This window comes from Aotus nancymaae, unplaced genomic scaffold, assembly GCF_030222135.1.
Source record: "Aotus nancymaae isolate 86718 unplaced genomic scaffold, 86718_ANA_hifiasm-v0.15.2.pri h1tg000014l, whole genome shotgun sequence".
NCBI lineage: Eukaryota > Metazoa > Chordata > Mammalia > Primates > Aotidae > Aotus > Aotus nancymaae.
In genome coordinates, this window is record NW_026988425.1 from 36832673 (window position 1) to 36853868 (window position 21196).

General features: G+C 39.4%; 1 protein-coding gene across 3 annotated transcripts in view; it reads left to right on the plus strand.

Annotated features, from left to right (window-relative positions):
• The window catches only part of WDR70 (WD repeat domain 70), a 362749-nt gene extending 343726 nt beyond the window's left edge, over positions 1–19023 (plus strand). For all 3 annotated transcript variants that reach the window (XM_021671857.2, XM_012460014.2, XM_012460016.2), the window contains one exon: positions 18832–19023. In XM_021671857.2, the coding sequence (XP_021527532.1) occupies positions 18832–18919 (88 nt within the window). In that variant the 3' untranslated portion in view covers positions 18920–19023. The remainder of the gene's footprint in view (positions 1–18831) is intronic.
• Positions 19024–21196: the final 2173 nt, after the last annotated feature.

Genomic DNA, 21196 nt, shown 5'->3' on the forward strand with positions numbered 1-21196 from the left:
AGATATTTTTCTGCATTAGAGGTGATTCAGTTATGTTTACAAATGAATTTGTGCTAGCATAATAGCAGCTCTGCAAGGTAGGTAGATCAGGTATTGTTGTAGCCTCACTTTGCTTGTGAGGAGGCTGCAGCTTAGAGAACTGCAATTAACAATGACTGAAACTAGATCTAGACGTTAGTTCTCTTGATCCGTACCCTAATGAGCTTTCCAGGGGACTGGGCTGTCTCTTAATATACACTTTTCTGTTGCTGCATTTTGCTATCATCTGTTTGCTCCCACCCAATTTTGACACCTTGCATTTGTTGCATACTAACTAAGTTCATGGCACTGTCTGTCTGTGGCATGTAATTTGTTAGCCAGGATTGCAGTGCTGTTTCTTCTGTGTTCACCTGCTAGAGTATACTGTTTACTGCCAAGTAGCGAAGTATTTGAAAGGAAGCTAATATTTAAAAGGATCTTTTCGTAAAGGTCACTGTAATTGAGAATGTGTGTCTGGTTTTTTTTTTTTTTTCACTGCAGTTGACTTCTGTCAGTGATGAAGATTTATTTACTGTATCTCACTTTATGACAGAAAAGCACAATTAGACATTCCACAAATGTGCCTGCCTACACATGACATATACTCACCTGTATTCACTGGTGATAACAAAGAGTCTTTGAAGAGTTTGCTTTTATAGATTGAGTATTTAAGTTTCATTCCTGGCCCTAGCAATGTAATAGCCATGAAAATTTTCAAACACAGCAGTATCACAGAGGACTCTTGTGTAGCTACACATGGGCAGATTCAGTTTCAGTTTCTTGTTAGATGCTGCTGGAGGGAGAGGAAAGGAGCTGGCTAGGGAATGGGCAGGATGTAGATCCAGAATGCTATTAGCTTACACATGAGACAGGGATAGATGTGTGTGGGAGCCTGGACCCTGGCCAGCAGCCTGACAGTGTGACAGCTCTGTCAACCATGTCACTTTTCTTGCCAGATAGGCTGCCATTATTGCTGGTTCAGTCAATTTAATTTTCAGTGTGCATATCTTGTCTGATACTGGATATGTGAATATGTGTGTGTATGTATGTGTTAAAATATTCCCACCTATAAAGGATCTATTTAAAGTCGTTTTGAATTGTAGGCAATATTTAAAGAAGTTACTCTGTGAGCAAATGAAGTTTTGTATATTGTTTGTGTCAGGAAGAAACATAAATGCACAGAGAGAAAATATATTTTTCCAGAGTTATATTTAGGTGACTAATTGTCACTCTCCACTGTATTCCTATGTAGAAGAAGTCAATGATTCTGAAAGTGGTTTTGTGAACTGCCTGCATGAGTGAGTGGTATATGTAGTGTTTTTTTGTTGTTGTTGTTTTGTTTGTTTTTTTCAGGGCAGGAGGTGTTTAAAAATGCAGATTTCTAGACTCCATTCTAAACCAACTCAAGAGGGCTTTGTGGGATTGGGGCTGGGAATCTCATATTAAGAGGTGCCCCAGGTAATTGTTTTGCACACTAATGTTTGATAATAGTACAAAAGTAATTATGAAAAACACGCAACCAATTATTCTCCCCTAAGAAAATTCAAATTTGCTGACTAGATTTTTTCAGTTATAGAAATTCATAGTAAAGAAATATTATTTGCATTACAAAATTATTTCCTTTAAAAAATAGCAAGCAGCCAGGTGCAGTGGCTCACGCCTGTAATCTCAATACTTTAGGAGGCCGAGGTGGGTGGATCACAAGGTTAGGAGTTTGAGACCAGCCTGGCCAACATGGTGAAACCCCATCTCTACTAAAATTACAAAAAATTAGCCTGGCATGGTGGCGCGCGGTCTGGGAGACAGGACGAGACTCCGTCTCAAAAAAAAAAAAAATGGCAAGCTGCTATATTGTGTTTAACATATAAATTAATTTACCAAAAATATTCTACATACAACTTTTGGAAAATACATCTATTATATGAAGTGAGGAACACCTGATAGCTGAAGCAAGGTATATAATAATAATGATACTTTTATTGTACTTATACTATGCCAGGCTTGTTTTAAAACTTTATAGATATTATTAATTTAATCATCACAGCAGCCCTATGAGGTAAGTTTTATTATTGTCCCCATTTTACAGATAAGGAGACTGAGGCTTATAATTTGACCAAAGCCACAGAGATAGCAGGTGGCAGAATTGGAATTTGAATTCGAGCATTCTGGCTTCAGAATCAAGCCGATAACTGTAACTAAGTACAGTGTACTGCTTTTCATCATAAAGCAACTGGTAGTAGTTATGAGAAAACTTGAGTAATAGTGAAGCTAAAATAGTATTGTGTGAGCCAGCATGGTGTAGCAGAGGGAACACTGGACTAAGAATCAGAAGTCCTGAGATTTAGCTCTCAGCTCCATTACCCCCCAGTGAATTACCTTCACTGAGGCTGTTCTCCTGATCCATGAAGTTGGGCAAGGCTACACCAATGCCCAACTTTCATGCGTGGTTTTTTTTTTTTTTTTTTTTTGAGATGGATTTTCGCTGTTGTTACCCAGGCTGGAGTGCAATGGCGCGATCTCGGCTCACCGCAACCTCCGCCTCCTGGGTTCAGGCAATTCTCCTGCCTCAGCCTCTTGAGTAGCTGAAATTACAGGCACGCACCACCATGTCCAGCTAATTTTTTTTTTTTTTTTTTGTATTTTTAGTAGAGACGGGGTTTCATCATGTTGACAGGATGGTCTCGATCTCTTGACCTCATGATCCACCCGCCTCGGCCTCCCAAAGTGCTGGGATTACAGGCGTGAGCCACCGCGCCCGGCCCGTGCATGTTTTTTAATAGAAATTGTGGCACACCGTTATATATCTTATAAATGGGAATTTGACCTGGGCTGTCTTAAGCCTGCAAGTTCTTTAAAGATTTTATCATTGTAACTTGTTTATCCATTTGGTGATAAGGTGGCTAATGGCAATTTTGTAGGATTCTTTCTGTTTCTCTTTTCCTCTCTCTTTCTCTTTCTTTTTTTCCTATTTTCATAATTTCTGTAGGTTTCATGTATGTTATTTTCTCCATCTTCACACAGTCTTTGAATTCTCACACATACGATAATGATTCAGTATACCCTATTTATGAGTCAGAGATGTGTTTACTTTCTAAAATGTTATATGTTCATTTCCTGAAGAAAATAAAAATTCTTTATCTAGAAACATCTTGTTGCCTCTTATCTTCTTTTATATGCCTAATATTAAAAAAAAAAAAAAAACAACTTTGATTAGCTCTTCACCAGAAAAAAAGGACCATTTCAAGTGGAATTTTTTGGTCAAGGCTTTTATTTAATCTTAATAATTCTGCAATTGTGATGAGTGGGTCAGAGTTCACCTGGGCCATATTCTTTCTAACAGGGTTAACAAGTGTGTCAGATTGAAAGTCATGGCTATAATTGACTTTGGCTTTGAGGTTTTCCTTCATAATAAACAATGGGCCCTGAGCCAAAAAAGCTTGCGGTTTATACTCATGTACTGATGACTAAGTAATGCAAGTGATTTTGCCTCATACTTGCTCTATTACCCTGAAGCTCACTTTATGCTGTTTGAATGAATCATATCAGAGGAACATCCATAATTAAAAAGAATTTGACCTGTGGACTTTCCACTGCAGCTGAAAACATTTTGACAACTTCACTCTGGCCTGAGTTCTAGAGAAGGACTGTGTAGAAGACATAGGTCAAAGCTTAGTCAGAAGAGAAAGGATAGTCCTGCTAATACTTTGAACGTCTCACATAAACAATGCACCCCAAAATGCCCTTTTAGAAAATTGCAGAGGGACTCTTTATTCATTACTGGCTGCTCTACACAAAATTCCTCTGGATGGAATCACCGAAGGTGGGACTTGGTTTCTGTTATTTTTCTGCAGCATACGGTTGCTGGAAAAGACTCACTTTGTACAAATAATCTTGAGAATCAGTTTTTCAAAAAGTATTAAGAGAAAAATAAATCAGCACAAAGTATCAGCTACTCAGAATTTTTAGATTTGGGAAAGACATTTGCTTAAGCTTTTCTGTTTCTTTATGAAATCATATTAACTATTAGCAAATGCAGAGTTACTGAAGCTAAAGCAAAATAAAACAAAAAACCATTTAGCCTTTCCTTGATTAGCTTATTTAATGATTGGCAGCAATGACTATGCTAATGCCTAATCTGCTCTCCTTTTCTTGGCATCTCTAGTAAACAAGTTGACATTTATAATCAAATGGAAAATGTTTACTCTTCGCCAAATGAATTACTCAAACTGGAAAACGTAAGGTTCATGTCGGCCCTCTCTGTAAGTTTAAGTTTTAAATTAATCGTCAGAATCATGGGTAAGTATGGGCCATAAACCAGTATACCCAGTAGTCTGGTTAAAGCTGACTTTGTTAAGGTAGATACTTCAGTGGTTCTCCAGTGAGGCTTGCTAGATCCCCACTAACCTGTTGTATACCCACAGTGATTATATATTTGGCTAAAGGAATGTTTCCCTTACCAACTTTTCCTACAAGTCAATCCCTTTATAGGCTTTTGTTTTGGGCAAGGGAGATCATCTGCCATGAGGCAGTAAGCTTGAGTTGATAATTTCTTGTCTCTTGAGAAATGAGGTATACAGTTCTGGAGGAATTGTTAGATAGAAGACAAAGAATGGGTAGGGAACAGAATTGCTTTCTGGAAGTGGTGGAATATATTTCTTGCAATTTATTTGTTTGTGTATTTCTTACATTGCTATCATGTCTTTTTCTATTTGATTTGTGGTGTTCTCTTCCTTGTGGAAGCACCCAACAGAATACTTCTTTTTTATGTTATTATTATTATTATTATTATTATACTTTAAGTTCTGGGATACATGTGCAGAATGTGCAGATTTGTTATGTATGTATACACGTGCCATGGTAGTTTACTGCACCCATTAACCCATCATCTACGTTAGGTATTTCTCCTAATGCTATCCCTCCCCTAGCCCCCAACCCCTCAACAGGTCCTGGTGTGTCATGTTTCCCTCCCTGTGTATACATGTTCACATGCCAACAGAATATTTCTGAACATCAGTGTACATGTTCCATTTCTTCAAGCAGCCTAGAAAGGAATCCATTTTTGTGGCCAGATTCAATGTAAAATAGAGGGTTTGTTGGCTGTTATTGTTTTTATTTGTTTCCTCTTAGCTTTAAAAGCAGGAATTTGTGGACCAGCTTTTAAGTATTTTCAAATCTGTTAATATTTTATCTCTCTGTCTCTGTCATTTTACTTTTGGTTAATATTGTTGATTTATTTTTGTAGTAGTTTTCTGTGCCAAGGGCAAATTAGGCCATTCCCCAGGGAATCTCCTGGTTCTAGTCCTAACATTGCTAGAGGTTGCCTAATCATCTGTTCCTCATTGTTTTGATAAAGTGGTGACTAAAGAAATCCATTTAAAATGTCCTAGATAGTTCTGAATTGAATTTTTAAAATATTGCTCATATGTGGATTTCCAAACTTTTTCAAAAGAATAACTGCTGGAAATAAATTCAAAGATAAAAATTGCTAAAAAGAAAGAATAGCTATAAGGTTTAAAGCTGTGATTCACTCACTGCTCCTACGAAACACTGGTGTTCCTTAGGCTTGGTAGAGATGTTCGCTGTGTTAAGTTGAATAATGGTTTTTGAAGAATCTAGTCTTTATTCAACAAACAGCACACGGCTCTCATTAAAAGTTCTGAACTATGCTGTAAGAATGTTGGTTTTGAGGGCAGGATGGATTGGAATGAGAGAAAATTCCTTCTCTAGGCCATACTTTGCTTTACTTTCCCATGCCTAACTCCCCAAAATCAAAGACCACTCCTTGAAAGATGGGCCTGAGAGTGCATCCCCAAATTTTATTCTTTCACCCACTCTTCAGTAGCATCGTACAGGGTCAGCTTTTTCAGATTTGAGAAATGTTTTCCCACAGTTGGAGGGAGCTCATCATGTGTAAAAGGTTATGTTAAAAAGACAAATTCTTACTCCACATCCCTGTTTCAAAGCCCTGTTTTTCTCCTTTCTTTGCCAAGCTAGGGGAGGGATGGAGCTCTGAAGAGGTACTGCTCACTATGGTCCACCAACCAGTGCTGATGACATAAATGTAAAATTCACAGTAACACTTAGGACATTTCATAGCAATTTGATGTATCTGTTGAATCTAATTAAAACTTAGATTTGTATTTTGTAGTCTTTAAATTTTATGTTTCTAGAAATACATTATTTGTCTGCGGGGTACTGGAAATTAGAAAACAAAGACTGGTCCTCCACCACAGATGGTTTGAGAAGCAGTAACCTAGGCACTGCCCTAGGTTGGAGGCTAAGACCCTCTCCAAGGTGCCTCCTTTTTGTCCCAGGAAGAGGATTTGTTCTTCCTTACTCCCAAGCCCAAGAGCCTAGTTTTTGTTTGTTTGTTTAAATTTTAAAATAAGGTCTAATTTTGGTAGAATAAACATGAGATAAAACTTACCATCTTAACCATTTATAAATATATAATTCATTAGTGTTAAGTACATTCACATTGTTGTGTAAACGCTCCAGAACTCTTCATCTTGCAAAACTAAAACTCTACATCCATGAAACCAGCTGTCTCCAACCTTTTTGGCACCAAGGAGTAGTTTTGTGGAAGACAATTTTTCCATTTAACAGAGAGTGGTGGGATACGGTTTTGGGATGAAACTGTTCCACCTCAGATCATCAAACATTAGATTCCCATAAAGAGAACACAACCTAGATCCCTTGCATGTGCAGTTCACAATAGGGTTCATGCTCCTACGAGAATCTAATGCCATCACTGATCTGACAGGAGGTGGAGTTCAGGTGGTAATGCTCACTCGCCCACTGCTCAGCTCATGCTGGGTGGCCTGACGGTTCCTAACAGGCCATGGGCCAATAGTAGTCTGGGAGTTGGGGACCCCTGCATTAAACAGCCCTCCATTTCACCCTTCATCCAGTTCCTGGTAACCACCATTCTACTTTTTAACTTTGTGGATCTGACTACTCTCCGTACATCGTATGAGTGGAATTGAACAGTTTTTGTCTTTTTGTGACTGGCCAATTTCACTTAGCATACTGTCTTCAGGGTTCATCTGTATTACAGCGTGTTATCAGAATTCCCTTCCTTTTTCAGGATGAATAATATTCCATTTATATATATACCACATTTGCTTATCCATCAATGGAAACTTGAGTTTGGCTCTTGTGAACAATGCTGCCATGAGCATAAATGTGCAAATACCTCTTTAAGATCGTTTTCAGTTTTGGAGGGTATATACCCAGAAATGAATTGCTAGATCACATGGCAATTCTATTTTTAATTTTTTGAGGAACCACCACACTGTTTTCCATAGTGTCTGTGCCATTTTACATTACTATCAACAGCATGTAAGGGTTTCAGTTTCTCTGCATCTTGGCAAACACTTGTTATGTTTTTTTCGACAGTAGGCATTCTTGTGGTGAGCTGGTATCTCATTGTGGTTTAGGTCTGCACTTCCCTAATGATTAATGATATTGAACATCTTTTCATGTACTTTCTGGCCATTTGTATATCTTTGGAGAAATGTCTATTCAAATTCTTTGCCCATTTTTAAAAATGGGTTTTTGTTGTTGTTGTAGTTCTTTATAAATTCTGAATATTAATTTTTTATCAGGTATATGATTTGCAAATATTTTCTCCCATTCTGCCTTTTCACTCTGTCAGTTGTGTCCTTTGAAGCACAGAAGGTTTTAATTTTGTTGTAGTCCAGTTTACCTACTTTATTCTTTTGTTGTCTGTGGTTTTAGAATCATATCCAAGATATCATTGCCAAATCTAATGTCATAAAGCTTTTTCCTATGTTTTCTTCTACGAGTAATATAGTTTTATCTGTTATGGTTAGGTCTTTGATCCATTTTGAGGTAATTTTTGTATAGGGTATAAGTTGAGGGTCTAACTTTATTGTATGCAGATATACACTCTTGGCAACACCATGTGTTGACAGGAGCCGAGTTCCTACACTCAATTATTCCCCTAACTGACTAAGAGAATGAAAAAATAGGTAGTAAACAAGCACTTGGAAAATTGCCAAGAAAATTTAGAAACAGGTTTATGCCTTGTTTTTGGCAATTTGGGGAAAGGGGACCATTACAACTTTATTATTATTATTAATATTATTATTATACTTTAAGTTCTGGGGTACATGTGCAGGTTTGTTACATAGGTATACATGTGCCATGGTGGTTTGCTGCATTCATCACCTCATCATCTACATTAGGTATTTCTCCTAATGCCATCCCTCTCCTATACCCCCACCCCCTGACAGGCCCCAGTGTGTGATGTTCCCTTCCCTGTGTCCATGTGTTCTCATTGTTCAACACCCACTTATGAGTGAGAAAGTATGGTGTTTGGTTTTCTGTTCTTGTGTCAGATTGCTGAGGATGATGGTTTCCAGCTTCATCCTTGTCCCTGCAAAGGACATGAACTCATCCTTTTTATGGCTGCATAGTATTCCATGGTGTATATGTACCACATTTTCTTTATCCAGTCTAATATTGATGGGCATTTGGGTTGGTTCCAAGTCTTTGCTATTGTGAACAGTGCTGCAATAAACATATGTGTGCATTTGTCCTTATAGTAGAATGTTTTATAATTCTTTGGGTATATAGCCACTAATGGGATGACTGGGTCAGATGGTATTTCTAGTTCTAGATGCTTGAGGAATTGTCACACTGTCTTCCACAATGGTTGAACTAAGTTACACTCCCACCAACAGTGTAAAAGTGTTCATTTTTCTCCACATCCTCTCCAGCATCTGTTGTCTCCTAATTTCTTAATGATCACCATTCCAACTGGCATGAGATGGAATCTCAGTGTGGTTTTGATTTGCATTTCTTTAATGACCAGTATGATGAGCTTTTTTTATATGTTTGTTGGTTTTATAAATGTATTCTTTTGAGAAGTGTCTGTTCATATCCTGTGCCCACTTTTTGATGGGGTTGTTTGTTTCTTTCTTGTAAATTTCTTTAAGTTCTTTGTAGATTCTGGATATTAGCCCTTTGTCAGATGAGTAGATTGTAAAAAATTTTTCCCATTCTGTTGGTTGCCTGTTCACTCTAATGATAGTTTCTTTTCCTGTGCAGAAGCTCTTTAGCTTAATTAGATCCCATTTGTCAATTTTGGCTTTTGTTGCCATTGCCTTTGGTGTTTTGGTCATGAAGTCCTTGCCCATGCCTATGTCCTGAATGGTATTGCCTAGGTTTTCTTCTAGGGTTTTTATGGTGTTAGGTCTTATGTTTAAATCTTTAATCCATCTGTAGTTAATTTTTGTATAAGGTATAAGGAAGGGATCCAGTTTCAACTTTCTGCATATGGCTAGCCAGTTTCCCAACACCATTTATTAAATAGGGACTCCTTTCCCCATTGCTTGTTTTTGTCAGGTTTGTCAAAGATCAGATGGTTGTAGATGAGTGGTATTATTTCAGAGGCCTCTGTTCTTTTCCATTCGTCTGTATCTCTGTTTTGGTAGCAGTACCATGCTGTTTTGATTACTGTAGCCTTGTGGTATAGTTTGAAGTCAGGTAGTGTGATGCCTCCAGCTTTTTTTTTTTTTTGCTTAGGATTGTCTTGGCTCTATGGGCTCTTTTTTGGTTCCATGTGAAATTTAAGTTGGTTTTTTTCCAATTCTGTGAAGAAAGTAAATGATATCTTGATGGGGATAGCACTGAATCTATAAATTACTTTGGGCAGTATGGCCATTTTAATGATACTGATTCTTGCTAACCATGAGCATGGAATGTTTTTCCATCTGTGTCCTATGTTATTTCCTTGAGCAGTGGTTTGTAGTTCTCCTTGAAGAGGTCCTCCTTCACATCCCTTGTTAGTTGTATTCCTAGGTATTTTATTCTCTTTGTAGCAGTTGTGAATGGGAATTCACTTATGATTTGGCTTCTGTTTGTCTGTTATTGGTGTATAGGAATGCTTGTGATTTTTTACATTGATTTTGTATCCTGAGACTGCTGAAGTTGCTTATCAGCTTAAGGAGATTTGAGGCTGAGATGATGGGGTCTTCTAAATATACAGTCATGTTGACTGCAAAGAGAGACAATTTGACTTCCTATTTTCCTAATTGAATACCCTTTATTTCTTTTTCTTGCCTAACTGCCCTGGCCAGAACTTCCAATACTATGTAGAATAGGAATGGTGAGAGAGGGCATCCTTATCTTGTTCCAGTTTTCAAAGGGAATGCTTCCAGTTTTTACCCATTCAGTATGATATTGGCTGTGGGTTTGTCATAAATAGCTCTTATTATTTGTCATAAAGAGCTCTTATCATAAACCAGTGATACCTAGTTTATTGAGAGTTTTTAGCACAAAGGGCTATTGAATTTTGTTGGAGGCCTTCTCTGCATCTATTGAGATAATTATGTGGTTTTTGTCTTTGGTTCTGTTTATGTGGTGGATTACATTTTTAGATTTGTGTATGTTGAACCAGCCTAGCATCCAAGGCATGAAGCTGACTTAATCATGATGGATAAGCTTTTTGATGTGCTGTTGGATTTGGTTTGCCAGTATTTTACTGAGAATTTTTACATCAGTGTTCATCATTGATATTGGCCTGAAATTTTCTTTTTCAGTCGTGTCTCTGCCAGGTTTTGGTATCAGGATAATGTTGGTCTCATAAAATGAGTTAGGGAAGATTCCTTCTTTTTGTATTGTTTGGAACAGTTTCAGAAGGAATGGTACTGGCTCCTCTTTGTACCACTAGTAGAATTCGGCTGTGAACCCATCTGGTCCTGGATTTTTTTGGTTGGTAGGCTATTAATTGCTGCCTCCATTTTAGACCTTGTTATTGGTCTATTAGGAATTCGGCTTCTTCCTGGGTTGGTCTTGGGCAGGGGGTGTAAGTGTCCAGGAATTTATCCATTTCTTCTAGATTTTCTGGTTTGTTTCAGAGGTGTTTATAGTATTCTCTGATGGTAGTTTGTATTTCTGTGGGATTGGTGGTGATATCCCCTTTATCATTTTTTATTGCATCTTTTTTATTTTCTCTTTTCTTCTTTACTGGTCTGGCTAGCAGTCTATCCATTTTGTTGATCTTTTCAAAAAACCAGCTCCTGATTCATTTATTTTTTTGAAGAGTTTTTTGTGTCTCTGTGTCCTTCAGTTCTTCTCTGATCTTAGTTATTTCTTGTCTTCTGCCAGCTTTTATATTTGTTTAATCTTGCTCCTCTAGTTTTTTAAATCATGACATTAGGGTGTTGATTTTAGATCTTTCATCGTTTCTCTTGTGGGCATTTAGTGCTACAAATTTCCCTCTATACACTGCTTTAAATGTGTCCCAGAGATTCTGGTACATTGTGTCTTTGTCCTCATCGGTTTCAAAAAACATCTTTATTTTTGCCTTCATTTCATTATTTATCCAGTAGTCATTCAGGAGCAGGTTGTTCAATTTCCATGTAGTTACGTGGTTTTGAGTGAGTTTCTTAATCCTGAGTTCTAATTTGACTGCATTGTGGTCTGAAAGACTATTTGTTGTGATTTCCGTTCTTTTGCATTTGCTGAGGAGTGTTTTACTTCCAATTATGTGGTCAGTTTTAGAATAAGAGTGATGTGATGCTGAGCAAAATGTATATTCTGTGGATTTGGGGTGGAGAGTTCCGTAGATGTCTATTAGGTCCAGTTGTTCCAGATCTCAGTTCAAGTCCTAAATATCCTTGTTAATTTTCTGTCTCGTTGATCTGTCTAATATTGACCGTGGGGTGTTAAAGTCTCCCACTATTATTGTGTGGGAGTCTAAGTCTCTTTGTAGATCTTTAAGAACTTGCTTTACATATCTGGGTGCTCCTATATTGGGTGCATATATATTTAGGATGTTAGCTCTTCTTGTTGCATTGATCCCTTTACCATTATGTAATGCCCTTCTTTGTCTCTTTTGATCTTTGTTAGTTTAAAGTCTGTTTTATCAGAGACTAGGATTGCGACCCCTGCTTTTTTTTGCTTTCCATTTTGTAATCTTGGTAAATCTTCCTCCATCCCTTTATTTTGAGCATATATGTGTCTTTGTACAGTAGATGGGTCTCCTATATACAGCACACCAATGGGTCTTGACTCTTTATCCAGTTTGCCAGTTTGTGACTTTTAATTGGGGCATTTAGCCCATTTACATTTAATGTCAATATTGTTATGTGTGAATTTGATCTGCCATTTTGATGCTAGCTGGTTGTTTTGTCTGTTAGTTGATGCAGTTTCTTCATAGTGTCAATGGTCTTTACAATTTGATATGTTTTTGCATTGGCTGGTACTGGTTATTCCTTTCCACATTTAGTGCATCTTTCAGGAGCTCCTATAAGGCAGGCCTGCTGGTGACAAAAATCTCTCAGCAGTTGCTTGCCTGTAAAGGATTTTATTTCTCCTTCGCTTATGAAGCTTAGTTTGGCTGGATATGAAATTCTGGGTTGAAAATTCTTTTCTTTAAGGATGCCGAATATCGGCCCCCACTCTCTTCTGGCTTGTAGAGTTTCTGCCAAGAGATCCACTGTGATTCTGATGGGCTTCCCTCTGTGGGTAACCTGACCTTTCTCTCTGGCTGCCCTTAGCATTTTTTCCTTCATTTCAACCCTGGTGAATCTGATGATTATGTGTCTTGGGGTTGCTCTTCTTGAAGAATATCCTTGTGGTATTCTCTGTATTTTCTGAATTTGAATGTTGGCCTGCCTTGCTAGGTTGGGGAAGTTCTCCTGGATAATATCCTGAAGAGTGTTTTCCAACTTGATTTCATTCTCCCCGTCACTTTCAGGTACACTGATCAAACATAGATTTGGTCTTTTCACATAATCTCATATTTCTTGGAGGCTTTGTTTATTTCTTTTCACTCTTTTTTCTCTCATCTTGCCTTCTCGCTTTATTTCATTGAGTTGATCAATCTCTGATATCCTTTATTCCACTTGATCAATTCAGCTATTGAAACTTGTGTATGCTTCATGAAGTTTTTGTGCTGTGTTTTTCAGCTCCATCAAGTCATTTACGTTCTTCTCTACACTGGCTATTCTAGTTAGCATTTTGTCCAACCTTTTTTCAAGGTTTTTAGCTTCCCCGTATTGGGTTAGAACATGCTCCTTTAGCTTGGAGAAGTTTGTTATCACCCACCTTCTGAAGCCTGTTTCTGTCAGTTCATCGGACTCATTCTCTTCCAGTTTTGTTCCCTTGCTGGTGAGGAGTTGTGATCCCTTGGAGGATAAGAGGCTTTCTGGTTTTTGGAATTTTCATCCTTTTTGCGCTGGTTTCTTCCCATCTTCGTGTATTTATCTACCTTTGGTCTTTGAAGTTGGTGACCTTTGGATGTGGTCTCTGAGTGGGAGTCCTTTCTGTTGATGTTGAAACTGTTTCTGTTTGTTAGTTTTCCTTCTAACAATCAGGACCCTCTGCTGCAGGTCTGCTGGAGTTTGCTGGAGGTCCACTCCAGACCCAGCTTGCCTGAGAATCACTAGTGGGGGCTGCAGAACAGCAAAGATTGCTGCCTGTTCCTTCCTCTGGTAGCTTTCTCCCAGATGGGTGCTTGCCACATGCCAGCCAGAGCTCTCCTGTATGAGGTGTCTGTGAGCCCCTGCTGGGAGGTGTCTCCCAGTCAGGATACACCGGAGTCAGGGAGCCATTTGAAGAGGCAGTCTGTCCCTTATCAGAACTTGAATGCTGTACTAGGAGATCTGCTGCTCCCTTCAGAGCTTCCAGGCAGGGATGTTTCAGTCTGCTGAAGCTGTACCCAAAACTGCCCCTTTTCCCAGGTGCTCTGGAGCTTTATTTATAAGTCCCTGACAGGCTGCTGCCTTTTTTTAAGAGATGCCCTGCCCAGCAAGGAGGGAGTCTAGTGACACAGTCTGCCTGCAGAGGCCTTGCTGAGCTATTGTGGGCTCCACCCAGTCACTGTGTAAACTTCCCAGGCTACCCGAGCCTCAGCAGTGGCAGATGCCCCTCCCCCCAGCAGCTCTAATGTCCAAGGTTGAGCTCAGACTGCTGTGCTGGCTGCAAGAATTTCACACCAGTGGATCTTAGCTTGCTAGTCTTCGTGGAGGTGGGACCTGCCAAGCCAGATCACTTGGCTCCCTGGCTTCAGCCCCCTTTTTCAGGGGATTGAGTGGTTCTGTCTTGGTGGCATTCCAGGCACCACTGGGGTATGAAAAAAGAAAAAGAAACTGCAGCTAGCTCATCTTCCCAAACAGCTGCCCACTTTTGTGATGGAAACCCAGGGCGCTGGTGGTGTAGGCACTGGAAGGAATCTCTTGGTCTGCAGGTTGTGAAGACTGTGGGGAAAATGCAGTATCTGAGCCAGAGTGCCAGAGTGCCAGGAAAAGTCCCTAATGGCTACCCTTGGTTAGGAGAGGGAGTTCCCCGGCCCCTTGTGCTTCCCAGATGAGGCGATGCCCCACCCTGCTTTGGCTTGCCCCAAGCCCTTCTTGGGCTGCACCCACTGTCTAACCAGTCCCAATGAGATGAACCTGGTACCTCAGTTGGAAATGCAGAGATTACCAGCCTTCTGCATTGCTTTCACTGGGAGCTGTGCACCGGAGCTGTGCACCAGAGCTCTTCCTATTTGGCCATCTTTCCAGCAATCCCCCCACAATTTTCATGACTTGAAATATCACATGAAATATTATGGGTAGGGCCAAGATCACCAACTAGAAGTGGCAGTGTTTGGAGGCTCCCATCAAAAAAAAATTGTAATAAGCTTGTGAATCCTTCACTAGCAACCAAGGTATCCAGGTTGTCTCATCAAAATTGACTAGAAAGTTGGCATGTCCCACAGAAAGAAGGAAGGGCAATGTAGTGTGGCAGCTCACCTGAGAACCACATGGGGAAGGGAACCCCCTCCCAGCCAAGGGAGGCAGTCAGTGAGCAGCTACCCAGCTGGGGAAACTGCTTTTCCCACAGAACTGTGCAACTCATAGGATTGAAAGATCCTACTCGCAAACCCAGGCCACTGGGGCCTAGCCTTCCAACCCTGGAATGTGCAGGTTCTTACAGCCTCTCAGTTGAAATCTGCTTAAGCCTACTGAACTCCTGGGGGGAGAGGTGACCAGCATTGGCTGTGGCTGCCTGCTCTCTATTTCAGCTCCTCAGGGGAGGGGCAGCAGCTAGCACTGGGACTGGCAACTGCCTAACATGCCAAGTTCTTTGGGCAGGGTAAAGGCAGCACCCATTTCTATAGCTCCAGGCTGTGCTTTTCCCTTGCTGGAGCCAGGGAGGCTGGACAGCTTGGTCCCAAGACTTGTCCCCACAGCCCAACACACCGGCTGTGGCAGTGTGCAGCCAGAGTGCCTCTTCAGGTCTAACCCTGACCCATCCTTCCTCAGTGGGCAGGGCTTCCCTACAGGATCTCCAGTAACTCCAGCCAGAGGTTCAGGGACAGAATTGGGATCTCCCTGGGCCTGAGCCCCTGGAGGGGTGGGGAGATGGCCCCAGTCTCTGCAGACCAGCAGACTTAGCCTCTCCTGGTAGTTCTGAGGAATCCGGGCAGCCCAGATGAGTGAGTTTTCCCCCAAGCGAAACACACCCTCTCCACCAAGGGACAAAGTACTTTGTTAAACGGGTCCTGCTCCCTGTGCCTCCTATGCCTCCTAACTGGTGAGACCCTCCAACCGGGGTTGTCAGATACCCTATACAAGAGTGATCCTGCTGGCATCAGGTTGGTGTCCCTCGAGGTCAGAGGTCCCAGAAGAAGGAGCAGGCACCCATCTTGGCTGCCCTCCAGCCTCCTTGAGTGACATCTCCAGGTATAGGAGTGAATCAGATGAATAGGGCCTGAAGTGAACCCCCAGCAAACTGCAGCAGCCCTACAGAAGAGAGCACTGATTATTGAAAGTAAAACAAGCAGAAAGTGACAACAACAGCATCAACAACAACAACAAGGCCCCACAAAAATTTCATCCAAGGGTCAGCAGCCTCAAAGGCTGAAACTAGACAAACTCACAAAGATGAGAAAGAATCAACAAAAAAATGCTGAAAACTCACAAGGCCAGAGTGCCTCTTCTCCTCCAAATGATCGCAGTGTCTCTCCATCAAAGGCACAAGAAAAAAACAGCCCCATCAAAAAGTGGGCAACAGATATGAACAGACACTTCTCAAAAGACGACATGTATGTGGCCAGTGAACATAAGAAAAAAAGCTCAACATCACTGATCATCAGAGAAATGCAAATCAAAACCACAATGAAATACCATCTCATGCCAGTTAAAATGGCGATTATTAAAAAGTCAGGAAACAATAGATGCTGGCAAGGCTGTGGAGAAATAGGAACACTTTGATAATCTCAATAAATGCAGAAAAGGCCTTTGATAAAATTCAACATCTCTTTATTTTAAAAACTGTTAATAAACTAATTATTGATGGAATATATCTCAAAATAATGAGCTATTTGTGACAAACCCACAGCCAATATCATATTGAATGGGCAAAAGCTAGAAGCATTCCCTTTGAAAACTGATACAAGACAAGGATACCCTCTCTCACCACTCCTATTCAACATAGTATTGGAAGTTCTGGCCAGGGCAATCAGGTAAGAGAAAGAAAGCGTACTCGCATAGAAAGAGAGGAAGTCAAATTGTCTCTGTTTGCAGATGACATGATTTTATATTTTATATTTAGAAAACCCCAAAACTTCTCGAACTCATAAGCAACTTCAGCAAAGTCTGAGGATACAAAATCAATGTGCAAAAATCACAAGTATTTCTATACACCAACAATAGACAAGCAGAGAGCCAAATCATGAATGAACTCCCATTCACAATTTCTACAAAGAGAATAAAATACCTAGGAATACAGCTAACAAGGGATGTGAAGAACCTCTTCAAGGAAAACTACAAACCACTGCTCAAGGAAATAAGAGAGGACACAAACAAGTGGAAAAACATTCCATCCTCATGGACGGGAAGAATCAATATCGTGAAATGGTCATACTGCCGAAAGTAATTTTTAGATTCAATGCTAACCCATCAAACTACCGTTGACATTCTTCACAGAATTGGAAAAAACTATCTGAAATTTCATATGGAATCAGAGAAGACCCCAAATCTCACAAGATCTGATGGTTTTATAAAGGGCAGTTCCTGTGCACACACTCTCTGTATAAGACATAACTTTGGTCCTCATTTACCTTATGCCATGATTGTGAGGCCTTCCCAGCCACGTGGAACTGTGAGTCTATTAAACCTCTTTCCTTTATAAATTACCCAGTCTCAGGTATGTTTTTATTAGCAGTGTGAGAACAGTCTAATACAGAGAGTAACCCCTTAAATGAAATAGTCTTTTCAGACTCTACATTTCTTCCTATGATTTGCCATTTAATTTCCTTTTTTATATCCAAGAAAGCAGCATTGCAATTTCTTAGTCTTAAATCTCATGACAACTAACATTGATGAGCTGGTGTCTTACAAAGCATTGCCAGGTATCCTTGGAAGACCATGTTCCTTTTTTTCCCTCCTGAGAAATTAACTATCTAATTCAAAGGATTTCTTAACCTGGACAAATATGTTCTTGAACAGGTTTGTCCATACCTAACTGATAGCATATTTGCCAGAAGATGAAATACGTAACGAGCATTAATTGCCTTGTTGTAGCATGTTAGAAAGCCAGTTAGGAATTCAGCAACTCATGGCCTATAAAAATCTGTAGCTGCTTTTTTAAATTTCAGAGCTGTGACCTGTGTATAGATATCATAACAGTGTCTTAAAGTGACAACAAGAAGTTTAACCAACTGGGTTGTGTATGGGGACAACTTGGGCTCTAGGTAGGTATTTGAGGTAACTGGAAAGACAGGAATAATGACAAACTTATGCATGAGCAATCTGTACATGACTCATGTCAGACAGTATCAGCATGAGTTGTGGATGGTTTATGCTTCTTCCCCAGGATAATAAAAAAACAGCAAGCGGTAATAAAAAGTTTACCCTGGTTTTCATGCCAAATAAAATGAATTATTGTTATCATGTCTACCATTCTGGAATTGCTTAGATACAATGAATTGAATTCTAAATGAAAATATAAACCAAAATTTATAACCTGCAGATATGCGTTAATGTTTCTTTGTAATGCAATAGAGCTGTTTTTTAAAAGAAAATCAGAGTAGCATGGCCAAAAGAGGCAGCAGACATTATAACCATTTGACATTTTCTTGGAGGTATTTTTTAAATGAGTAGTGTGAAAAGGAATGTCATTGAACCAGGTATGTTTACAAAGCACAGAAAGTCTGTGCAAATTGTTGATGTACGGTGTGGCAGTATTACAGCCACGTACCAGTGATGTATTCTAAAATGCTTGGCATTTCCATGTATTGGCCTGAATATGGGAATACAGGAGATATTCATTTGTTTGCTTTGGTTTTTATTTTTGCAGGCTCAAATTCATTAGATAAACTAACTCAAATTTTCCCGTTTATGTGTACTATAAACACATTTATTTATACTACTGAAGTCTAGGGACAACCCAAAGAGCTTAATAAATGATCTTCATAAAGATCTTGTAGATTCTTGCTTGGTGACTATAGTTTGTCCTTTCAAATGGTCCCAGTTACCCTGAGTTTCAGGTGGAGGGTGGTGAGGATGTGTGAAGTTCCACTGAATTTGATGCATTTTCATTTTATTTAAGGAAAGGACAGTGTATGCAGTCTGCCACAGAGGGTAAACCTTTAAAAGAATCTTTGGCTCTTTTCCTGAACATAATTAAATTTCCATTATTTTTTTCTTTGCCAGAAGTTTAATGATTTATATTTAATAATCGAGCTGTAATTTATTCTCCACATTTGCTCCCACTTGATGAAGGAAGCAAAATCTAATGTAACAAATACTTTCTGACTAAATTTTTCCTCCTCTTCTTTAACTTTTCTTGTAGGACTCAGCCCAAAACCATGTTTGCCCAAGTTGAATCTGATGATGAGGAAGCGAAGAATGAGCCAGAATGGAAAAAACGTAAAATTTGAAGAATCTCATTTGAGAGCTGTTTGCATGAGTGGGAGGGATATGGGACAGGTTTGGAGTTTGTTTTTTATGCTCATGAAATTAAAAATTCATTTTTATGAACAGGTTTTGTCCTTTGCATTATTGAACCAGTCAAAAGTTTGTTAACTAGGCTTCACTAAAATTGTGCTTAAATTTCCTTACCTACAACTATTAAACTGTATTTTTTTTTTTTTTTTTTTTTTTTTGAGACGGAGTTTCGCTCATTACCCAGGCTGGAGTGCAATGGCGCGATCTCGGCTCACCGCAACCTCCGCCTCCTGGGTTCAGGCAATTCTCCTGCCTCAGCCTCCTGAGTAGCTGGGATTACAGGCACGCACCACTGTGCCCAGCTCATTTTATGTATTTTTAGTAGAGACGGGGTTTCACCATGTTGACCAGGATGGTCTCGATCTCTTGACCTCGTGATCCACCCGCCTCGGCCTTAAACTGTATTTTAAATAAACAAGAAACAGATTCTTAGCCTATTACCAAGTACTTTAGGTATTTGGAAACTTTATTCAACAATTATGTACATTGAGATATGCATCTGTCTTTAGCAGTTCTAGGAACATAATATATAAATAGAGATCAAAAAGTTTAATGTTTCTGTGTAATTTCACAACAGTTGTTTACGTGACTGTAAATAGGCTGAGTTCAAACCAAATGCATTGCCATACTAGGAAAAAACATGTATCTCATTATCCTTCAACAGCAGAATACAGTGGTTAGGGAGTTAGGAGTGGACATTGAAATCAGGCTCATGTGGATTCAAGTCCTGATTTTGCTCTTTACTTCTATGAGAGTTATTTAACTTTTCTTTTCTAGCCTCAGATGATGAAATAGTGCCTACTATGCAGATTTGCCAGAAGCACTAAATGGGACATAACCTCATAGAGCATTTAGTACAGTACCTGCTACACAGGTGAATGCACACCAAATATTTGCTATTTTTAAATAGGGCTAATAATATTTTCTTTGCTTGATTTTTTTATCAGTATTAAATTAGAAAGGTACAGAAACGCTTTGTAAATGTAAATACTATATAAATAGAAGACATTAAAAATTCTAAAAAAGATATCAAAAATTCTATTGTGCTTTTGTGTCTAAAAAACTAAAACAAAAGTTGGCAGTTTGTCCAAAATAATAATGAGTTAATAGAATAAAATTCTGTGCATTGGTTTCACACAGACATGGAGTTTTTGCATGTTAAATAGTCCCCTCTAGATAGGTGTTTTAGGACTTGCCTTCTGCCCTCCTGCTCTCATTTGTTCTAGTGAATTCGGTAGTTTTAAAAACGCATGATGATCCCAAAAGTATATCAGAAAACTCCTGGTTTTCCAGGATTTACGTACCTACTCCTGCTTCCCAAAAAATATTGTTTAAAAACCACTGGCACTCACATAGCTCCCTTGTCTCTGCAGATTCTGAGGTGGCAGTGGGCGTTCTTTTATAGATAAATCCCTAAAAACTTCATTCTCGTATACTTTTTCAGTCTTTTCTTCCTCCCCCATCCTCATCTTACTCTCCTTCTCTTGTGACTCAGCCTATAGGTAATAGGTAAAAAGAAAAGAACTAACATTTGCTGAGTGTCTGCCACATAATGCGTACTATCTCAAGCCCTTGACTTGAGCTAGCTGATTTAATCCTACCCCATGAGTAGATAAAATTGCTAAACCCATTTTCCAGATGAGGCAAAAGAGATTCAGCTTGTCAAATAATATGTCTGAGGTTACAGCCAGTGAGGGCCGCATGACAACACCCAAGATCTCTAAACATCAGTAATTAACAAATGGCCACAAGTTTTCTATTCCTTTTGAAAAACACTTCATTCAAAATCAATTACAGACCAATATTTTGTTCCAGCTGCTTAGGATTTATAAATTTATTACTTCTTGGATTAAATTTATGAAAGCATCTCACATTTTCTCACATCTTAATATAAACATTGCACCATATGGAAGTATTCGTCTTGTACAGCCAAAAGTTGCAGTGGAGGGTTGGGGAGGAATAAAAACTTGATCATAGTGGTCTTGGCAGAGTCAGCGATGATGTAAGGGGAGAGCAAGGAAAATTTCGCATGAAGATGATTTTCTCATAGTTACCCACAACACAAGTGGGCCTTTTCATGTTTGAGAGGATCTGTCTCACTCTAGAGTTTTTTTTTTTTTTTAATTGCATTTTAGGTTTGGGGGTACATGTGAAAAACATGCAAGGTTGTTGCATAGGTGCATACGTGGCAGTGTGATTTGCTGCCTTCC